The 22,923-nt window shown below is 34.0% G+C and overlaps 1 protein-coding gene across 5 annotated transcripts in view; it reads right to left on the bottom strand.

The window, feature by feature from the left end:
* Positions 1-22,923, bottom strand: part of RAP1GDS1 (Rap1 GTPase-GDP dissociation stimulator 1) — a 168,402-nt gene that overhangs the window by 96,958 nt on the left and 48,521 nt on the right. For 4 of the 5 annotated variants that reach the window (XM_059922450.1, XM_059922451.1, XM_059922453.1 and 1 more), the window contains exons 3-4: positions 7,196-7,318; positions 4,347-4,472 (exon numbers count right to left, since the gene is read on the bottom strand). In XM_059922450.1, coding sequence (XP_059778433.1) covers positions 4,347-4,472; positions 7,196-7,318 — 249 coding nt within the window. Of the gene's footprint in view, positions 1-4,346; positions 4,473-7,137; positions 7,319-22,923 lie in introns of those variants that run through there. The other variant, XM_059922454.1, reaches the window with a different exon arrangement.

Here is a 22,923-nt window from a genome sequence, read left to right as displayed (position 1 = left end):
TACAACAGATTGATTAGTAAAAGCTGAAGAATCTTATTTTTATACTTATTGGTTGATAATTCTATTCTACTCTAAAATTGAATACTAAAAAAAGTAGGACAAATCTATAGACCTGCAAACTCTTTAATAACATAATCAAACACTTAACCTAATTTATATCACTGAAACAAACATTTTAAATGTAAGATATAAATAGTTCTGTGTTTAATATAACTGCTGCAAACATATTCTGACTACTTAGGCAATTTCAAAGCATGTCTGTATTATTCTTATCTAACCAACTTACATTATGAAATATTATAGAATTATTGCTAATTCTTTTTCAGCGTTTGCAGTCAGAATAGTAAATTTTTTCTTCATTCCTTACATTAAAAATAGTGTAGCACAGTTAGAATCACTAATATATAAATAGGTCCATGCATGTACTTGGGCATCCTTTCATTTTTACACTTCTTGAAGTCATTGAAATAAACAATATTTAGTTTAACTCAGAAACAATGGCTTTGGCAAGCCTGATTACCACCTCATTTTGGTAGATTTATTTCTTCATCAGTGAGCAAGAATTCAATTTTCTTTATATCATGTAAGACAGCATGTCATACAAGCTTCTTAAGTGTGCATCTTTCTAATAATAGGATTAATTATATAATCAAAAGCACTAATTTCATTTCTGTAGAGGTATATTTGTTTAATTTTAATATGTATTAATTTGAATTCTATATTATTCTTTCTCTGGTATACAAAAAGGCACAAATATTTAATTTCATGCAATCATTTTCTTTTAGCCTCTACTAAAAGACTTTTAACCAGTATTTCCGATATCAATTATTTCCTGACCTCAAGCAGTACCATCTACAAACAGAGAAAGCTCAGTCTCCAGTCACCAATTTATACCTACGAATTATAAACATGGGGTGGGAATTTAACATGAAGCTCTTCAATACTATAAGACCATTTAATTATATAAGCAATTTTAAATGTGCACAGTTACATAAACAAAGCTAATCATTAAAAGAAGAGAATACCACAAAGATGGCCAGATAAGGAGAAAAAGGGGCTCATTTTTTTCCATATCACCTTTGAGAGAAATGTGTAATTAAACAGGCCAAATGTATGCACTGCTGAGATGTAATACTACTTTATCTAAACTTATATCCCCTAGCATATCCCATCACAGCTTTGCTGACTTCTTTCCAAATTGAAATATAATTTTTCTCTCTTCTTTGATCTAAAAGATGTCAAACTTCTTATAAAAAGAAGTATTTTGGCGAAGTTAAAGGGCAAAGAGTTAAAACGTCGCTTATATCAGAAGTCTGGATACTTCGAAAGAGAAATCCATAAATGCCTTGGCAGCTCTCTGGAAGCACAGAAAAAAGACCAGGCATTTTAAATGAAAACTGTTCCCACTCGCTGATGCTTTCATCTCTATATGCAAGAGAGAGACTGGGTGGGATTCAAAAAGTTCATCAGCAACAAAGCCTCATCCTGTCCCATTTAGCAGTTATATCAGTCTATTACCTGATGTTAGGATATATAAGACAGTTTCCTTCCATTAGGAAGAGTTCCCTAAAATAGGCACTGTCAAAGCTGGGAAATCTGAAATCTGACCTACTTTTTTCAAAAGATTTCCATGAATTTTGTGGTAAGTGTAATTCTTTTTACAGTTAGAGCTCTCCTTTCAAAAAGAACTGTTAACTGAAATATGCTGGCAAATTGCCTTACGTTTTAAGTATCAAAATAAAAATCTATAAAATATGCACAAATTTCTCACATTTTTATCTCTAATACTGAATTCCCATGTTACTTTATGTATACATTAAGTTTACTATCTGTTGTAAGCCCAATAAAATTCTGAATAAACCCACACTAAAAAATTATTCATTTGGAATACATTTATAAAACAAGAATAAACTGATTAGTCCTATGGGTAAGTGTGATAAAATACAAACGTGAATTTTAAAACACATGTTATCTGTAAGAAGAAGATTCCTTGTACTTACAAGGCTGTCATTTATAGTTTTCTATTCTCCCTTTAGGAATGAAGCATTACATTCTTAAGAGGGAAGAAGGTTAATTAATTAATTAAAATAGAAGTTATTCAATATTTTTTAAAGAGAGAAATCTAATTTCTGGGTTCTTTCAAACTCCTGCTTGTCATAAAATGTCACTGCATTTCAAGTAAATTAAAAAATCAACCACACAGCATCATATTTATAGACTTTGATATCATTCTTGTAATTAAAATAAAGGTGCTGTACTCTTCCTACAACCATTCTGGAGAAATCACTGATAAATTGACATAGATTTAATTTCAAATAAAAGGATAAGAATGTACAGTATTATGGAAATTATATGCTTAAGACAGCATGGCACAATGAACACATTTTTACCACATGATTTATAGTAATAAATCACTTCTTATATTTATTCATTTTTAAGATTACTAACTTCATTTTCCTTAAACAAGGTTTAAAAGTATAAAAAGTCTGTATTCACTATGCTTAATTTTCTATTTAACTATAATTTTCATTGAATTGAATGAGAATAAAGTGGGTATAAATATTCACAAATAAATGAAACAAAAAATTAACTTCATAGCCTAAAGCATATCCAGACTTTATACTGCATACCTCATAAGAACAGAGTAAATGGATATGATAAACAGCATAATAATGGACTTCAGTTTCATCAAAATGATAATCTTATTAACTAGACATTTATTACCCTAACTTCAAGGTTCTTTAGTGTATACAGGAAATAAAATTACTCTGTGCCCATAAAAATCATAGCAAGATGAGACAATAGATCACTATGGGTATTTCTTCCATTGTGCCAATATTAAGTGAAACTCTAGGACAAAAGTACTCAAAACAGATAATTCCTATGATGTTCAAACAATGCATAAGTCAAGAATATCTAAACTGAACAAAGATTAAAGAATACTTTTGATAGCCTTAAATTCTAGTAATAAACACAGAAGATAAAAATAAAAAGAGTAATGATTATACTCTCCAAATACTTGCCATCAATCTTTGCCTATTACTCTGCAGAGGTCTATTAAATATATATTGTTAAAATTAATCATATAAAATACACATTCATTCTTGAAAGCTAATGTTAGAAACTATAGTGTTTAATAAAAATCCTAAATATGAAAATGCAAGTTATAAACATAAAGCACTAGGATTTTATAAACAAAGCTAATACCCTAGGATAGTAAGAATTGGAATGAAGGCACAGATAGGTAAATTTATAAGCAGCATTAGGGACTGAAATTCTCCAATTAAAATTCACATTAAAAGACATCCCGTGCCCTCAGATATAATATATAATATTCCAGAAAAAGGAAAGAATAAATGAGGCTAGTCTTACCACTACTGCTACAGAGAAGTTATAACTGAAAGCTGTAGTTTCAATCTTTTTTTCTGCTTCTTTCTTTTATCATAAATAAATATGTTTATGACTTTATTTTCTGTCTGGCTTATATGCACAAATCACTTTTTGAAACACTGTGTATTATAAAGGAGCTATCTATGATTTTTGTACATAAACTCAATGGGGAAAATAAACAATAAAAGTTATCCTAGTTGCACAAATAGAAGTAAATTCCTAGGAGACTTTAAAGGTGAATGTTAGAAAATGTGTTTTTTCTCAGAAATCTAAGGAAAATCAGGATAAGCCTAATTAAATTGAATATACTCAAGATTTTTTTCTGTATTTTGTTTGCATATACGTGGGAAGGAAAAGTAGAAAATGTAAAAATTTTGCAATATCTATACCCATACCCAAGTTCTTCCTTTCTCTTTGCCTAGTATGAACAGTATATTATATAAAGTGGTGAGGATGACAATGACATTATGACAAATAGGAATGGAGTCAATGCAAGATGCAATAGGCCAATCTAGCTCTTGAGAAGATAATGGTTTTTATGAATGGCTTTACTGAATTGCAAGTAATTAAAAATGTATTTGGACAGACTTAGAAAGTAAAAAATGTGTTCAGAAGTATTCTCATGCAGAGATGGTACTTCCATAAAACCTAATTGAAAAGATATATTTTTTACTAAAATTAAAAGCTCCAATTCTTAGAAAATGTCTTATTTTCCTCTGAAAATATCATTTGTGATATCAGAGAAAAAGAATTCATTTCAGATAAGTCTTAGTTAAAAGAATACTATGGCCCGAATTTCCATCGATTCAGCTACATAAGCAGAGCTAAGTCATACTGGCTCACATTAATGTCTTAGCCTAGAAAAGACAGTGCTAACACTAAAAGCAGAATTATTATGAAAATCATAATTCTTAAACAAAAGTTTATAAGTGTACCATTGCTATTTCAACACTTACGGCTATCGTAACATATGTTTCCTAGAGCCCTGCCAGTTTGAAGCAGCACTTCCTGGTCTTTGCTATTTAGCAGCTGCACCAGTGGTGAAATCAATCCTGCATCCACACATGGAATTCGCATAAATTCTGAAAAGAAGAACATATTTAATTAAAAATATAAAGATTCTCAATTACATAAAAAACCTCCCTTAATAAAATAAATATCTAATATTAAAATGTTTAAGATGGCTTACTATCCGAAGAGTACATTTCTGTCTAAAAGTATCATTACAACCCTACTAAATACTTCATGAAATGAGTACACAAAAATGAGTGGGGTCATACTTTTCTTTTCTGATAGTCTCTACCATAAACCAAAAGAATTTTTCATTAACTTTCATTATACCTAATTTATCACTATCTTCTTATACCTGGATGTTATAAGAGGAGGAGGGGGGAGGGAGGGGGGAGGAGGAGGGGAATAAGATGTAAAGGTTTTGTTTGCTTTTACACATTTTCAACTTCAGTTATCAGTACTGTAGACACATAATAGTACCTAGTTTCAGTAATTTGTTGTTGTTGTTGTTATTATTATTATTAGACACTCTGAGAGTACAATTCTAAAAAGGAAGAAATATTCACAGATACTTCCTCTTTTACTTATTTTTCCTTTGCCTCAAATCCACCTTAAATCTGTTATATAGGGGAATACTTTATTTAAAAGATATCAAAATCTTTTACTGCAATTTATGGTCATAGCTATGCTCCCACGTTAAACTTGCCCCTGGAACTTCTTACTAATACTCTGGATTTTGAACATCAGCACATAGTCAGGTACGCTAATTTTTAGAGAGTTCTTTTTGTATGTACAAATTTAACCATAATTATATTTTATAATTAATCCAAATCTAACAAGTATATGCTAATAGTTTTCTTCTATTATTATATAACGTGCACAGCAGAGTGACGATGAACAGATCAACTTCCAATTTCTTTTTTTCTCTGGTTCACACAATCTTCTTTCATTGTCAAGTTTCTAACCAGAAGAAATATAAGGCCAGTTAATATCTCCGTTGGGTCATGTTGCATTTCTGAAGATATTTATTTTAAAAGACTCTAATCCACTTTCTCAGGCAGTCACTTAAAAAAAAACCAATGTGGCGATTAAGCAGTAAACAACCATTTAAATGGATCCCATTTATTTTAATCAGTAGGGATTAGTGGCATGCCCTTAACAAGCCTCTGATTAAAAGTATAAATGCTATCAATTATGTCTTTAAAACACAGTTGTCATCTACTAGAGTGTAACTAGAAGCAACCTCTAGCAGCAGAGTCATCATGCAACTGTGACCAAGTATTACGAGGACTGATACTATTAAGTAATAAGATCATATAGGAATGGCAATCCATTTAAAAAAAAATCTATTCAAAATTTCTCTATCTATGTTATGTGTGTGTGTGCTCATTCTTAAGAAAAAAAGTTTTAAGATAAAAATTGATTTCTGGAAACTATACTGTGTTTCTAATGAGGTTAAAAATAAATTACTTGATCTTAAAAATCAAGCTGCTTTGCATCTAAGAAGATTTAGATAGTGGTTGCTCTAAGTTAACAAACAATATCTGGAGGGGTTTCATTTTCAAACTAGATCTGCTTCAGGAGTTCTTTGTTGTCCCAAGGTGATCCCTATCTATTCAGAGCAGTTCAAATCTGCTTGAAGTACACTAAGTACTCCAGACCACTAGGAATCTCTGAACATTTATGACCAGCTCAACTCCAAAGCACAGCATGATGATTATAATTTCAATAGCTTAGATGTACATACAAACAATAGATGGTCAGTTTTCATTAACAACCAAAAAATGATTTACCAATATAGAACCTCATTGGAACTTGAAAGATATTTTGAGCACCTCTAAACAAATGAAAAAGTTTCATGGCAATTCTTTTTGGTAACACACATATGAACAAGTTGTTTTACTGGGCTAAAAACATACTTTACAATGCCACCTGCCACAGTGATTACACAATGTATAAAATTAATTGTGTAAAACTGAAGCCAGAATTTTAAAGTTTCTTTTTTTAAAGTATAATATATGCAACTTACTAAAATAAAAGAACTAAAAATAATATCAAACTTTGACAAACTGAGGCATACTAATGGTATTACATTTAGCATGGCCTCCCCTTTTGCTTAAAAACTGCTTTAAGAAGTCAGTGTTTTTCTCAAATTGACTAAACTAAAAGCATACACAAATATTTCTGCTACAAAATAATTCTTCCAAAGAATCCCCTCTCACTGGATATAAACCATATATAATGGGATGGCTATTTTATAATCTATGCTTTGCTGTCATTACATGGAAACCTAAGAAATAAATGTTTCTCATGAAGGTGAATTCAGAAAACAGAGTATGTATTCTGACTACACTGTTGCAGTCAAGTGCCAACGTCAGTAGGTCAGACTAAAAAAAAAAAAAACAGTGAGTTTATTTGGATATAACACAAACCAATGTATACATTGAAAAAGGGTAAGCTCTCCTGTGACCATGAAGATGAATGACTCAGTGGCAGCTCAAGAATCCTGTAACCAAAGGAATAAATGATACAGGTACAGGAGGGACTTGCAGTGCTATTCTTTAATTCTACTCTGAAGGAACGGAATAGCAAATGGGAAATGTACGAATAGAATGACTATAATGATAGTCATTTTAAACAACATTTCATTACATGAAAAAAGTCAAAGAAAAGAAAAATAGAAAGAAATAAAAAAGGTCTAATCTACTAAAACATAAATTAATAAAACATACTGACAGGTAGGGTGTAAAACTGAAGATGTTCCCAGCAGAAAAGTTCTTGAGGAAAACCTCACCATTTTTGGCTATTTCTGCTATGATGTTAGCTACTTTGGCTGTGCAGGAAGACTGTGGAACCAACAGACTTGCAAACAGTTGAAGTATTCCACTTCCTTGGATTTTTTCACTTGTTTCCATATCTGAAAGAGATACATACAAAGAGCTTCAGTGAACACCTTCAACACTAACACTGACAACTACATCTACAATAAATTCTTTCTTTAAGAATTTTCACCATCCATAATAGAAACAGTTCATTATATATTAAAATGTGTATATTTATATAAAATTACCTTCAGTTCCACAAGCTGCTTTTATGTTCAGTTTTTATCTATGCAAAACACTTTCTAATACAATCTTTTCTAAATCTACAGATTATAAAGGAATCCTTTCTGAATATACCATTTGCATACCAAACTTACTTCTCAATGTTATTTCCAACACTGTCTAGTCAGAGTAGGAATGCTTTACTTTCTACTTCCCTTCTGAATTCTCTAATAGTGTGTTATTAATACATGTGAATTCTATGATTATCTATAATGCTACAGCAATTAAAAAAAAATAAGTGGCAACTAAATGTGCAAAAAACTCACCTCATATCATTTTATATGGAGTGATAGAAGAGACTATTCAGTTCCATATGATTACTATGTTTCTCGCACAACTTATTCAAACCACCACTAATGAAAAAGGGAAATAGTAAACAGCAATAAGGCCATGGTATTCAGAACTCTATATGGTGATATAGAAATTCAAGAAGACCTACTTCTTTCCTTTTCTTTCCACCTTTGTTAAAATACAAATAAAGAGCCTTTGTATGAAATCAAGCCGCTTCATGTAAAAAGCATGACCTATTAAAATAAAAAACAGGAACACCTGGAATGATGATGGAAATAAAGAAAAGCTCAAGGAAACAAAATTTAAAATTACTATTTGGCTCTTAACAATGAAGAGGAATGGCATTGTTTAAAAACAGGGAGCTATAAGGCTCATTAAAGCATTCTATTTAAATTTATTTCTATGTGTAGCTCCTCTATGTCCTTTACATCCTTTGGATATACAAACAAACAAGAGAACTCTAAAGATTTCTTGTTAAGTAAATGGCAGCTGCTCTGATCAACAGAGAGTAGGAAATCATTTTTAATAATTTGAGAAAGTCTACAAAAAATTATCTATTTCTTTATAGTAAGCGCTGATTGTTTAGCTCAGTGTTTTTCAAACTGTGGGTCCCAATCCATTAAGAACCCTGAAATCAATCTGGTGAACAAGGACCAGCAATTTCTTAAAAAGAGACATAGAATCAACAATATCCACAACAACAACAAAAGAATAGAAAAAAATTTTTTTGCGGACAGTAAGGTAAAACACTGAGTGAAACACATGCACATGTAACTGTATGTGTATGCTTACTGAATGTAAAATGTATCACTAATCATAGATTCTGGTCAAAAAGTTAAAAAGCAATGTTCCGTGTAACCCAAGACTAGCCAGGATTCTGGGTTAAAGAGGTATAACACTCTTAACATCATCAGGAGAAGCTAGAATTGTTGAATGGCTGAAGCAACAGAAAATTATATGGAAAATTATTTATAAGTTTGTAAAAATTGAAAATTGTAAAAGCTCCATGGATTTGTTATCTTAAAAACATTTCTTTGCAATTACTGTAGTTACTTGGGTGTATGTGCATGTTCATATATGACATTAGTACAAAAGATCAAGTAATCAAGATTAGTCAATGTTGAAACTCCATCCATGCATTTCCTTTTCCATAAGCCTAGTACACTTTAATACAGCTAATACTATTTTGGTTTCTTACATTTTATGTACTGTAATAAGAAAGGATATTTTGGAGATACTTTAAAACAGCGCTTTTTATTAGGTGAAGAAACAGAAGCTCAGAAAGATAAAGTAAACTTGTCTAAAGTCACCAATAATCATAGAGCATGAACACCAAATTCAGATTCTACTATACTAACAATTCAACATGTGTATCACCTGGCAACCACTGGTGTTATTTTTTAGAACAGAAAACTTACTTAAGCATAAATAAATGAAATTTGTCTTTTTGTACACTGCTACTCACTGGTTTCTCACAATTCAGATTATTACAAATGTAAAGTACACATGATAGAACATAAACACAGGAGCTGTCCTTTCAGCAAGCGCATTTATAAAATACAATGTGGCTTTTCACTTTTATTTTGTTTCTTGGATTAAAAAGGTACCACCTGAAAATCTGACACCAAGTTTCTATTAATTATTATTATTATTATTCTTTTTAGCAAGAAGCCAAAAGAACTGAACTCAGTTTGCCATGTTAAAATGCTTCCTTTTCTGACCACTGCTACAACAGTAGAACACTGGGGCTGAATGCCCCAGGGGTCTTGTCCCACCATCTGCTGGTGCTAGGATGACAGCAAGAATCTGGCATAAGGCATGAATCATGATTAGATGTGAAGCTGAGGCATTTGTGTGTGTGGAGGCGAGCAGTTAACTGCAAATCACCCATGCACGTCTCATTTTAACTATAACTAAAAAAATGGCTTAACATCAGAGCTGAATGTCAGGGGCAAGGGGAAAAAAAGAAAACAAAGCCATACAAAGCTCTTGCACTCTGATGAGTTTCCATGGATTACAATCCAAGGAATTGGGAAAACAGTTATAAGAAGATGAATCAAGATTTGGGAATAGTATTTTTTTAATACTATTGTCAGAGAAATAAAAGGGAAAATATAATCTGGTTTTTCATATAAATCTGATTTACAATTTAGAAAAATCGAAAAGGAATTCTATTTACTTGCTAGCACGTGGATTTATATATAGGTTTAGACTTTAAATTAAACAGCTGGGAATTACCTTCTTTCGTTTGTCATGAAAACATAAAGAGCCAAATACTGCTTATCATTAAGATGCCACTATCCAATAAACAATTACAAAGTTTCAGCCTCATTTCATATATGCTTTCTACACTGGCACTCTACTGCATCTCACAATGTGTATCTGTGAACTAAACATGTTCTCAGATATCTGTGAGCACCCTTGAAATGATTTTAAGAGAGCATTAAGAAGGCGTCAGTGGTCGTGTTTGCAGATCTAAATGAATGACTGCTTGTAAAAAGAAATCATGTGTTGTGATCAGGAGTCCTAAAAAGAAAAAAGGGGCTTCCCTGGTGGCGCAGTGGTTGAGAATCTGCCTGCCAATGAAGGGGACACGGGTTCGAGCCCTGGTCTGGGAAGATCCCACATGCCGCGGAGCAGCTGGGCCCGTGAGCCATAATTACTGAGCCTGCGCGTCTGGAGCCTGTGCTCCGCAACAAGAGAGGCCACGACAGTGAGAGGCCTGCGCACCGCGATGAAGAGTGGCCTCTGCTTGCCGCAGCTGGAGAAGGCCCTAGCACAGAAACGAAGACCCAACACAGCCATAAATAAATAAATGAAAATTAAAAAAATAAAAAGATATCTTATAAAAAAAAAAAAGAGAGAAAAAAGGCAGACTTTTCATTATCTTTAGCCACACTACTACTGACATTGGAACTATACCCATTTTAAATATTTGCAGGAATCAATTCAACTTCTTTCTCCCCCTTCACATTTAGGTGCAGTCATAAAAGCGTTTGAGTATGCCTACAAATTATAGGCAGCTGGCAGTCCTTGAATTTTGAAGGACCCATACATGAAGGGCAGTTGCTACTCTAAAATAATATCTGTGGGAGCTATGGCAGGAGTCATATCCATTATAGTAGCCCTTGCAGTTCTGCAAGCACTCATTCTGTCTCTGCAGTCCTATGTCCACACCCCACCTGACCTCCTGGTGGCAAGGAGCAGCTTCGTTATGAAACTGCCAGTGATAGAAAGAAAAAGAAAACTGGGCAATCGGGTCAGAGAAACTTGAAAGAAGAGTAAATCAAGAAGCTGTGCTACAATGCTATAGGGAGAGGAGAAGTTAAAGCACAACTCATAGAATTTCTCAAGACCAATAACCCAGTAGAAGGCTGAGAATGGGTGGAATGGGAATGGGAATTTAAGATATGCCTTGAAAAAGGCTAAAGTTCCCAACAAAGTTGCCAAGTAAATACATTAAAATAATTGGCTTTACAGTTAAATATCAAGAGGGGGTTTTCAGGTATGCTACTATAAGCTGAATTTATGATGTTATGTTAGCATATAGGTTTTATGAGGAGAAATTAATGAAAAGCATTTGATAGCCAATTTTCAGTAAACTCCAAATTAGAAAAACAAAAATAATGACTGTTATTACTATGACTCTATTAGATTAAAAATGTACTTGGATTAGATTATTTACTTCTAGTTATGAGAACAATAAACAATTGCTATTTTTATTTACATTATATGTCCAAGGATCCTCGTGACTGATTGTGAAGAGAAGACTCAGATTTGGGATTGACTGCAAGGACACGGAATATGACTCAAGGGCCATGTGTATCGTTGTCTCTGGGCAATTATTTATTTCTCAAGGGGTAGATTCTTAGAATAGGGTGTAACAAGAGATCTGGCCCTGTGCCTGGGAGATCTGATCCAAATCCAAGGCTTCATTTACTACCACACAGACGAGCCCCAAATCCTCTCTCCCTTTATCCAAAGGAAAACAAAGCATGTGCGCTTGGATATACAATAAATACCTCAAATTTATCATTTCCAAGATCAAATTTACCCTCTTCCTTTCCTTTCATTTTAGTCTCTATTGCAGTTAATGGCAGGGAACCCATCTAAGCCAGAAGCCCTAGAATGATTATAAATCTTTCCCCTTTAGTAAATGCCTCGCTACCACCCATGCTAAGCAGAATGTACTGTAAGCTCTGTAGACTCCATCTGACTAGCATCTTGTGCATCTATCCTTTCCTTGTTACATTCATGCTGCTTCCAGCTCTCAATTCTGACCTTTATTAAATGCAACAGCCTCCGCAAGAGTCTCCCTAACTCCAGCCTCCCCTGCAACTGTCATCTACATGGATGGCAGAATAAGCTTCCAGAAATACAAATTTTATGTCACTCCCCTACTTTAAATCTTTAAGTGATCGTCTATAAGTTTTAATTAAACATTCAAGCACATCCATGATATTTATATTTCCCAACCATCTCTCCTGATACTCCTCCATTGATATCTTACATTCTAGCCACACTGAATTGCTTATAGAAATCTAAATTAATCATTTTATTTCATACCTTCTTACTGCACTTGTTCCCTCTCTGAAATGCCACACCCACCCCACCACTATAGCTAATTCCTACACAGAGGCGTAGTGTCCTCATTTAAAGGCATCTGATTGAGAGCCATTCAAGCTTTTAAAGATACCTGACTACCATAAAAACTCACTTTTTAAAAGACATGTGACATAGGCATGATAGGTTATGTTTTCTTCATACTACAAATAAAGCTATATGATTATATTGGAAAAGCAATAAGAAACCAGTTTTTCTGACTCCTAGTCCAGTGTTCTTCCTAACACAACTGTTAATTTAGAAGATATATAGTGCTAACAATACCTTGACCAGATTCACCAAGTTATTACGTGACAAATATTTTTATTTAACGTATTTTTCAGAAGTAAGAACTAAACTAAGACAACTGGGTGAGAAAGGGATGCACAGTATTTTGAGATAGATAAATTGACTCAGTGACTGAAGGAGAGAAAGGGAACTGTGTATAGGGAAAGTGAAACAGGTTTAAAATATATTTAAAACACATAAGAGGACTATACTGGGTATAAGATTAAAGGGCCTGATAAATGAGAAATTAATATTTCTAAAAGAAAATGGAAGTATATGGGGGGTTGTTATAAAATGCTTTTTCTTTCACTGATGAGAATCTTTTTCCTGCAATAAAGATTTTAAGCAAATAAAAGGAACACGAAATGCAGGAAAGAAAAGGATGGATACAGTCATGAAAAGAAACAGGGCAGAACAGAGACCCATTTGCACAATGACTCACCATCAGAAAGAGGTCTTACTAAAAGATTAAGTTGTGAGAGTCATTTATAAAATTATAATAAATGATTTTGACAGTTTTGCAGTCATTTCAATTCCAGGGATAATGTAAGCTGTGGGAGTTGGAGAAGTTATGTGTTTGGAAATCATCACTAGAATAAGCGGGGAGATCTGCTAGTCTGACTATTTTCCTTAAACTTACCACTAACTAGGTCAAAAGCAGTTGCTAAAAATTGAGTTGGTTAAAAAATAAAAGAAAGATATTTGCTGAGAAATACCTGGAGGAACTGTGCTAATGACTGTGGTAAAAGCAGAGTATATAACTAGAATCGTTCAACTATAAGCTCACAGTAATTACTGAAAACATGGTCCCTAACGGTAAACGTGGATTTCCTCACTTCATACTAAGAGAGTGAGGACATAGTAAAACACAGTGAAGGAATATCTTTAGTAAAAGATCCATCTCCATCCTCCTGTGAAACACCTTGGGGAAAAATATGAAGTAAACAAAGCTAAAGAGATTGGCATCTGTAGGTCACAGGGCAGAGTCTTCATGCTGGGATTAATGACCTTAGAAAAATAGACCCCAGAGAGATGCCTTGCTTCTTCCACCATGTGAGGTTCCAGTGAAAAGACAGCGGTCTATGAATCAGGGAGCAGGCCCTCACCAGAATCTGCTGATGCCTTGGTCTTGGACTTCCCAGCCACCAGAAGCGTGAGGGATACCACCTACTCCAGGCTATTCTGTTACAGCAGCCCAAGTGGACTAAGACGTATGACATCAAAGTCCTTTCATAATTTGACCCCTTCTCCCTTTCCAGTTTCAGTTTCTGATGGAACTAGGTTTCTTCCCCACCACTGTGACATTGTATATGTTGCTTCCACTGCTTGGGATGTTCTTCCCATAATCCTTGTGCCCTCACATAACCTGGGTAAAGTACACTGTATTTTCAAAATCCAGCATTCCCTGATCCTGCTTATCAAATTCACCCCTCTTCCCCAATATTCACACACAATGTTGTAATTGTTTCCAAGCTGTGAGAACCTATTTGGTAGCTGAAGACTTGGAGTAGATGAGATTATCCACAGAAGATGTCTTTTTACTGAGTCCCTACTATATTGGGAATATAAGCTAAAGGATACAAATCATATCCTCAGTGAGCTGTCTAGTAAGAGAAAGAAAGAGGTAAATAAATTACCACAATTCAGTTTGACTGATAACACCATGGAGGTTACATACAATGTATAATGGGAAGCAATCACAGTTCCATGAAGATCATGGAAATTTCCATAAATAAGGTAACATTTAAACTGAGTTTTGAAGGCCAATAAAGCATGTTCTAAGCAGAAAAAAGGAGAAAAATTTATTCCACAAAGAAGGAACACATAAAAAGCACTACCATCTGAAGCTAGAGACCCTAAATTTGTAATAGCAACATTCTGTACCGCTGGGTGAATTTTTTGCCAGCAGCTGGAGGCTGCCAGAATTGAGAAGTGGAAAACGTAGATGGCTGGTATTATCTAAGGTTTGAAGAAAAGGTAGGTAAAAGGAGAAGGATAAGAGAATACACCTATGAAACACCCATTTATCCATCAGAATCTAGGTGAAATGTCAGTCCCTCTGTGACACTTTGAAAGACTCTTACAACTAGAAATTGAACCCAGTTCTCTGAACACTTTGTAATCAGCTCCATTATATAATGTGTTACACTGTATTGAAACTTATCTGTTACTTGTCTATCCAATCGCTCCAGGGCAAGGTACCAACTAACGGGCATGGTGGTACCCAATTAATGCTAGTTGAATAGAACTGCCCTGTGCTTAAGGAGTTTATAACTGAATTAAAAAAGGCATACACACGTAATTAATATACAACGAAATAAGTTCGATTAGAGGGATGCATAAGCTGTCCTACAGAATACTAAAGATGGAGCAACTGAGTTATATGTATTAATGTTGTAGAAGTTGTAATTACTTTTAACAGAAAAGAGGATTGAGCTTATAAGGAAACTGTCTTATATTTTAAGAATTTTCTCATCAAGAACGGAAGTTTTGGGGCTTCCCTGGTGGCGCAGTGGTTGAGAGTCTGCCTGCCAATGCAGGGAACACGGGTTCAAGCCCTGGTCTGGGAAGATCCCACATGCCGCGGAGCAGCTAAGCCCGTGAGCCACAACTACTGCGCCTGCGCGTCTGGAGCCTGTGCTCCGCAACAAGAGAGGCCGCGACAGTGAGAGGCCCGCGCACCGCGATGAAGAGTGGCCCCCGCTCTCCGCAACTAGAGAAAGCCCTCGCACAGAAACGAAGACCCAACACAGCCAGAAATAATAAATAAATAAATAAATAAATAAATAAATAAATAAATAAATAAAACAGTTAAAAAAAAAAAGAATGGAAGTTTTTTTGGTAGCATTACCAATCACTAGCTCATGCAGAGACGAAACTTTTCACTTTGCATTAAGCTAATCAGGTCTCAGATTACATTTTTTCAAAAGCAAACATACGCAAAAATGTTCTTTAAACCTTCAGACATCATTTTAGAAACTACTTGGCTTTTATCTTATCCCTCCCACATGCACACATCAGAAAGAAAAGGTGATCAATCCATAAGTAAGTTATTATGCGCGAAATGAAAACATTCTGTTTGCTCCTTTAGTACAAGGAGGAGAAAAGATGTATAACACTTAAATATGGGCAGAGAAAATTACCAGCATCTAAGTGAACTCACCTCAGAGAACACTGTGTGCTAAAAACTCAGAATTTAAATCCAGATGTCTCTTAAAAAAAAACCCAGTACTCCGCCTTTTGGAGTCTCATTTTGGGGTTTAGCACAACAAATACTAAAAAGTAAGTCATAAAATCAACCTTAGTAAAATCAACTATAGATTTGTTTGTGGAAAGTTCTAATGTTAAGGGCATCATTCCTCACTAGCAGTTATCCCAACACATAACTATTATGCCACACAGTTCATTTTGATATGTCAGTAGAATATAGAGCCCACTTGTGATGGTTACTTTTACATGACAACTTGATTGAGCCATAGTACCCAGGAATTTGGCCAAACATTATTCTGGATGTTTTTGTAAGGGAGTTTTTGGATAAGATTAATATTTAAATCTGTACACTTTAAGCAAAGCAGATTGCCTTCTATAATGTGGGTAGACCTCATTCTATCAGTTGAATGTTTGAATAGAACAAAAGACTGACCACCCTGACCTCTTTCCCCCACGTGCCCTGGAGCAAGAGGAATTCTGCCAGCAGAGTAATTCACGTGCAGGGTCATGAAATTTCACATAGTATTCTGTACTACTGCTCCAACTCTGTATAACTAGAGTCAGAAAAAAAAAGACGACTTTGACTCTATCTAAATGTGTTAGCTTTCTGAAATCTCAAGAAATTACACAATGCATTGTTTGTTTTTTAACTGGTGATAAAACAGCCAAAATTTCCAAGTGAAGGTATGTGACAAGAGAAGGCACTGAATGCTACTAACTTCTAGTAAAAAAAATTAGAGTATAAAGATTCTCTACATTATACAGTCCATTATATGAATACTACCTAGAATATTATACCTAAACTTTATATTACTAAGCACATGAAACGTTCACATTTTCTCAGTTATTGATGGTTTTTGAGGAAAGAGGTTGTGTTTATTTTTACTTATTTGTTAATTTTTTTCTTTATTTTTGAAATAGTTGATTTACAATATTATATTAGTTTCAGGTGACAACATAATGATTCAATATGTGTATAGATTATACTCCATTTAAAGTTAGTACAAAACAATGGCTATATTTCCCTGTGCTATACAATATATTCTTGTTCCTTATTTTATAAATAGTAATTTGTGTCTCTTAATCCCATACTCCTATCTTGTCATCCCCCGCTTCCCTCTCCCCACAGGTAATCACTAGTTTGTTCTCTATATCTGTGAGTCTGTTTCTGTTTTGTTATATTCATTCATTTGTTTTATTTCTTAGATTCCACATATAAGTGATAACAGAGTATTTGTGTTTCTATGTCTGACTTATTTCACTAAGCATAACACTCTCTAGGTCCATCCACATTGTTGCAATGGCAGGATTTCATTCTTTTTTATAGCTGAGAATACTCTAGTGTGTGTATACACACACCACATCTTCTTTATCCATTCATCTGATGATGGGCACTTAGACTGCTTCCATATCTTGGCTACTGTAGATAATGCTGCTATGAACATTGGGGTACATGTATCCCAATGATCCAGTGTTTTCTTCAGATATATGCCCAGCAGTGGAATTGCTGGATAATACGGTAGTTCTATTTTTAGTTCTCTGAGGAACCTCCATACTGTTTTCCATAGTAGCTACATGAATTTACAATTCCACCAACAGTGTACTAGGGTTCCCTTTTCTCCAAATCCTAGCTAACATTTGCTATTTGTAGACTTCTTGATGATAGCCATTTTGACAGGTGTGAGGTGATATCTCATTGTGGTTTTGATTTTAGTTCTCTGATTAGTGATGCTAAGCATTTGTTCACGTACGTTTTGGCTATCTGTATATCTTCTTTGGAAAAATGTCTATTCCGGTCTTCTGCTCGTTTTTAAATTGAGTTCTTGGTTTTTTTGATATGGAGTTGTATGGGTTGTTTATATATTTTGGATATTAACCCCTTATCAGTCATATCTTTGCAAATATTTTCTCCCATTCAGTAGGTTGTCTTTTCGTTTTGTTGATGGCTTCCTTTGCTGTGTAAAAGCTTTTAAGGTAGATTAGGTCCCATTTGTTTATTTTTGTTTTTATTTCTTTTGCCTTAGGATACAGATCCAAAAAAATACTGCTAAGATTTATGTTGTGATTTGTTATAAGACAGTAAAATGACCATGAACCACACACAGTTAAGAATATGGTATATAGGGCTTCCCTGGTGGCGCAGTGGTTGAGAATCTGCCTGCCAATGCAGGGGACACGGGTTCGAGCCCTGGTCTGGGAAGATCCCACATGCCGCGGAGCAACTGGGCCCGTGAGCCACAACTACTGAGCCTGCGCATCTGGAGCCTGTGCTCTGCAACAAGAGAGACCACGATAGTGAGAGGCCCACGCACCGCGATGAAGAGTGGCCCCCGCTTGCCGCAACTAGAGAAAGCCCTCGCACAGAAACGAAGACCCAACACAGCCAAAAATAAATAAATAAATAAATAAATTTAAAGAATATGGTATATAATACTTTTGGCCTTAGTATTCTTCATCAAGATCTTATTGTACAGCAAATAGAAAATAATATAGTATCTTACATCCAGTTAAAGAGATGTATAGCTGACTTAGCATACATTTCTTCAGCTCTTTTTTAATGTGCTTCTAAAAAATGTTTCTTAATTTGGGATCTTTTCGACTTTCTGTCTATTCTTCCCTTACTCTGAATATTTCAAGCAAAGAGTTTAACCTTTTACTCTCTATTTTGCCTATAATGTTACTACTATTTTTCCTATTTCAACAATATTTGCAGTTGGATCATTAATATTCACATACATTTATAACTCAAAAACTGAAAATTGCAGTAGATAATAAATGAGTAACAGTGAAAAGTGAAATAACTTTGCTTTTGTTTATTTACTTGGTATAAAACATATTCCCATGGTATGGCATCTCTTCCAGGTTTAATATAATAGATAAACTATAGGTTTACATTGATTAAGATTCATATAAAATCAAACCTCCAAAAGGAGAATTTATTTCAATTACCTATTTTTCTGGCCAGTGTTTCTTTTTCTTCCTCTAAGCCAAATGTTAGAAATTTTAAAAGTGATTATTAATGCCAAGTAATAAAAATATTTTTTAAATTTATAAAATAATTTATATTCATATTTCATTAAGTCTTGACATACCAAAATTCATATAACATTACAAATGTCTAAGAGGAATCTATGTAAAACTACACTGTATAAAACTACATGTAGAACTAAATTTATATCTATGTAAAACCATATTAAAATGAAGTAAGAAACATAATAAGCAATCAAGTTCACACTGTCAGGGTTGAGTAATACAAACTAACAAAAAAATGACTATCTCAATTTTTAGCTATAAACATAATTCAGAGGCTGATATAATATGACCTTGTAATTGTAACCAGACAATTATCTGGTAGAAAAATTAATGCTCTACTGACTGTAGTTTTGAACCTTTGGGGGCTGTAAATTACTAAATTGAGAAATTTCCTAAAATGTTTATCAGGCAATTTAATAATCATTCCTTCTAAAATAAATAATTAACATTATTAATTTTAATTATTCTTTAGGTTCTAATTCTCACTAGGTAAACGTTTGTCCCTGAATACACAAAGGAAGATATAAATTATACTGAACCTCACTATTCTACTAAATGACATTGAATCTGAGATTGTAAAACTACACTGTACTTTCCATTCTTTTTTTTTTTTTTTTTTTTTAATTTTTTTAAATTAATTAATTTATTTTTTATTTTATGGCTGTGTTGGGTCTTCGTTTCTGTGCGAGGGCTTTCTCTAGTTGTGGCAAGCGGGGGCCACTCTTCATCACAGTGCGCGGGCCTCTCACTATCGCGGCCTCTCTTGTTGCAGAGCACAGGCTCCAGATGCGCAGGCTCAGTAATTGTGGCTCACGGGCCCAGTTGCTCCGCGGCATGTGGGATCTTCCCAGACCAGGGCTCGAACCCGTGTGCCCTGCATTGGCAGGCAGATTCTCAACCACTGCGCCACCAGGGAAGCCCTACTTTCCATTCTTAAGAAAAACTTCCTCTAGAATTAATGCTCTCAGCAAATAATTTCATTATAAATAAACTTTAAAATAATAAAAAAGAAAAATGTTTACTATTCTTATATTGAGTAGGCTAAAGACTTATGGTTTAGAGGTACCCGCTCTTGATTTTTTTAAGAAAATCATTCTTTAATTAAGACTATCTTCTTAACATGAAAAAGGACTTTTATATTAAGTCCAGGGGTATTATATTGAATGGTGAAGCATTAGAAGGGCTGCCATTAATATCAGAAACTAAAATACTACTCATACCATTGTTATTTACTATTTTGCTGGCAGTTCAAGCCAACTCAATAAGTCAGCTATAGTTACAAGGGAAAGAGGAAACAAAAATAACACTTTCTGTATGTTCTGACTGCAAAACCCAAGAGAACTAGCTAAAACATTATTTTAACTAATAAGTGAGCTCCAAACATAGCTGAATACAAATAAAAGATATAAAAATCAATACAGCTTTCAAACTGATCTCTAACAAAACGGCCTGGAAGTTATAATAGGAAAAAGTCCATTTTCAAAAACAACCAAAATAATGTAGAATACATAGGAAAAATGCTTTAAATAAGATATATATGGAAAGCATGTGAACCAAATTACATAATCTTAATGAGACATAAAGAAAGAAAACTTGATTTAAAAAAAAGATATAATTTATGTTTTTAGAATAAGAAACTATTAAGAAGTTTTCAATTCTTTCCAAATTAATTTATAGCTTATCCCAATTTCAATAGCATTTTCCAGGAATGCAACAAAGTATTTACATAACTTCTCTGATATAACAAACCCATGAAAATAAAAAACTTTGAAACAGATTTATAAAGAGGAACTTTCTCAATAAAGCTACTATAATTAAAATAGCACGGTTATAACACAATAATAGACAAACAAATTAATGGAATAAAATAAAACCCCAAGACTGGCCCAATTATATTAAATTAAGTAGTTATTATATGATAAAAGGAACATCCTCAACCAATAAGGAATAGATTAAATGACACATGCTGTTGGGAAAATTGATTGTCTAGAAAATAATAAAATTAAATCCTCACCTATACCATATATAAAAATAAATAATGGAACATAATAAAATCAAATAATTATAATAGCAAGAATACATGTATTTTATATAGAGGTTTCCTTTAGCAAAAATAATGATTCACTAATTTCTCAAAATGTCACATTTATAAATCCCGAAGTCTACCTAATGGTGAAACTTTAACCTTTGTTTTACAAGGCCAAGTGGGTACTCAGGAAATCGGAATTACAAGATTCAGATTTGTAAAAGTGAAAGCATTTAGACTATGTAAGAAAGCTTTCTATAGGAAACAACCATCATGACTACCAAGTACTACAGGAGCTAAAAAGCAGTATGCTACTGCCAATACCTTTAATATCAGGTTCAAACATCCATCATCACAGCAAAGACACTGAAAATAGGTTAATTTAATCAATCTATTTCTTACTTTGAAGCATTTTCCTTTAAACATCAAACTACATTCTTCTGTTGAGAATATATAATTCTTTTTTTTTTTTACAGTCACTCTGCTCTTTAATTCAATTCACAGAACTGCTGAAAAAGTAGATATTTCTATTTAAAAGTAGAAAAAAAGGTTTGTATAGAAGGTATTTCTGTTATGCAAGTATATTACGCAGCTTGGGGCAGTAACAGGTCTGAAAAGCTCTTCTCACCCACTGATACTTTAAGCCTAGGAGGGAAGAGGTCTACCACGTAGGGTCTGGTTCTTGCTTGATTTGAGAGCTTCCATCAGTCTCCTTTATTTCTTCTGTTGCAGGAACCTCCAACTGGCTTGGCTCGGCTGATTCTTGGATCACTGGGCCTTCTGACTCACTCTGATCAACCAACTGGTTATTAATCACAAGTCCTGGAAATGGTCTAATGACTGTGAATTTAATGAACTCAGCACGTGGAAGGCTTACCCGAGGGTGTGCCATTCTGATGACCATCTACTTTTGGCATTCCAAGGCTGGAGAAGATACTCAGAAACAAAGCCAAAATTAAGTTCATCATTAAAAAGCCTGAAATGTTTGAGACAGCAATTAAGGAGAACACCTCTTCCTCTAAGAGCCCTCCAAGAAAAATAAATTCATCGCTCAATGTTAATACTACTGCATCTGATGTTGAAGACCTTAACATCATTCAGGTGACAATTCCAGATGATGATAATGAAAGACTGTCAAAAGTTGAAAAAGCTAGACAGCTAAGAGAACAAGTTAATGACCTTTTTAGTCAAAAATCTGGTGAAGCCAATGGTATGGGTTTCCCTGTGAAAGTTCCCTACAGGAAAATCACAATTAACCCTGGCTGTGTGGTGGTGGATGGCATGTCTCCCGGAGTGTCATTCAAAGCCCCCAGCTATCTGGAAATCAGCTCCATGAGAGAATATATAATTCTTATTAATTCATTTCCAATTCATTATACTAATTAAAAGTCCAATCTGCATGCCTCATATTTTTTGACACGTTCAGGACATACTGGGTTAGTGTTTAATTTGAGAAGCCAGTTAACATCTATCAAGCATATGGCCACAGAAGACCTACAGGTAGCTGCAGTTACACAGTTAAATGGGACCCTGTCAGAAACAAATGTTAGGAAGACACAGCAGCACAAACTCATCAGCTTCTCCCTCAACAACTCAGTGACAGTAAGTCAGTACTAGTGTTTTACTGAGGATGGTAGATCTTTTTCAGTATATATTTGGCATATAGTATCATTTCAAATCACATTTCTCTTACATATTTTACTGTCAGGAACATAAGAAGTTTTTCAAATTTAGCAAACTTAAGAAGCAAAATTGGTATCATTTATTAATTAGCTAGTGTAAGAAAATCCAGATTCTCTGTCAATGCTTCAATCACAAACTACAAATACCAATGGAGGCTTATCTCCTTCTGGAGATTGTACATAATGAGAGCTTTCTTTGCCCCTTATGAAGTACAGTGCTTAAAAGCATTTTAGAAGGCAAACAGCACCCAGTACCATGTTATTATCTTGTTACTAATCTTGTGAC

The sequence above is a fragment of the Balaenoptera ricei genome, chromosome 5, assembly GCF_028023285.1.
Source record: "Balaenoptera ricei isolate mBalRic1 chromosome 5, mBalRic1.hap2, whole genome shotgun sequence".
Taxonomy (NCBI): Eukaryota; Metazoa; Chordata; class Mammalia; order Artiodactyla; family Balaenopteridae; genus Balaenoptera; species Balaenoptera ricei.
Note: the sequence above shows the minus strand (reverse complement) of the source record. Positions and strands in the feature narration are given on the sequence as shown.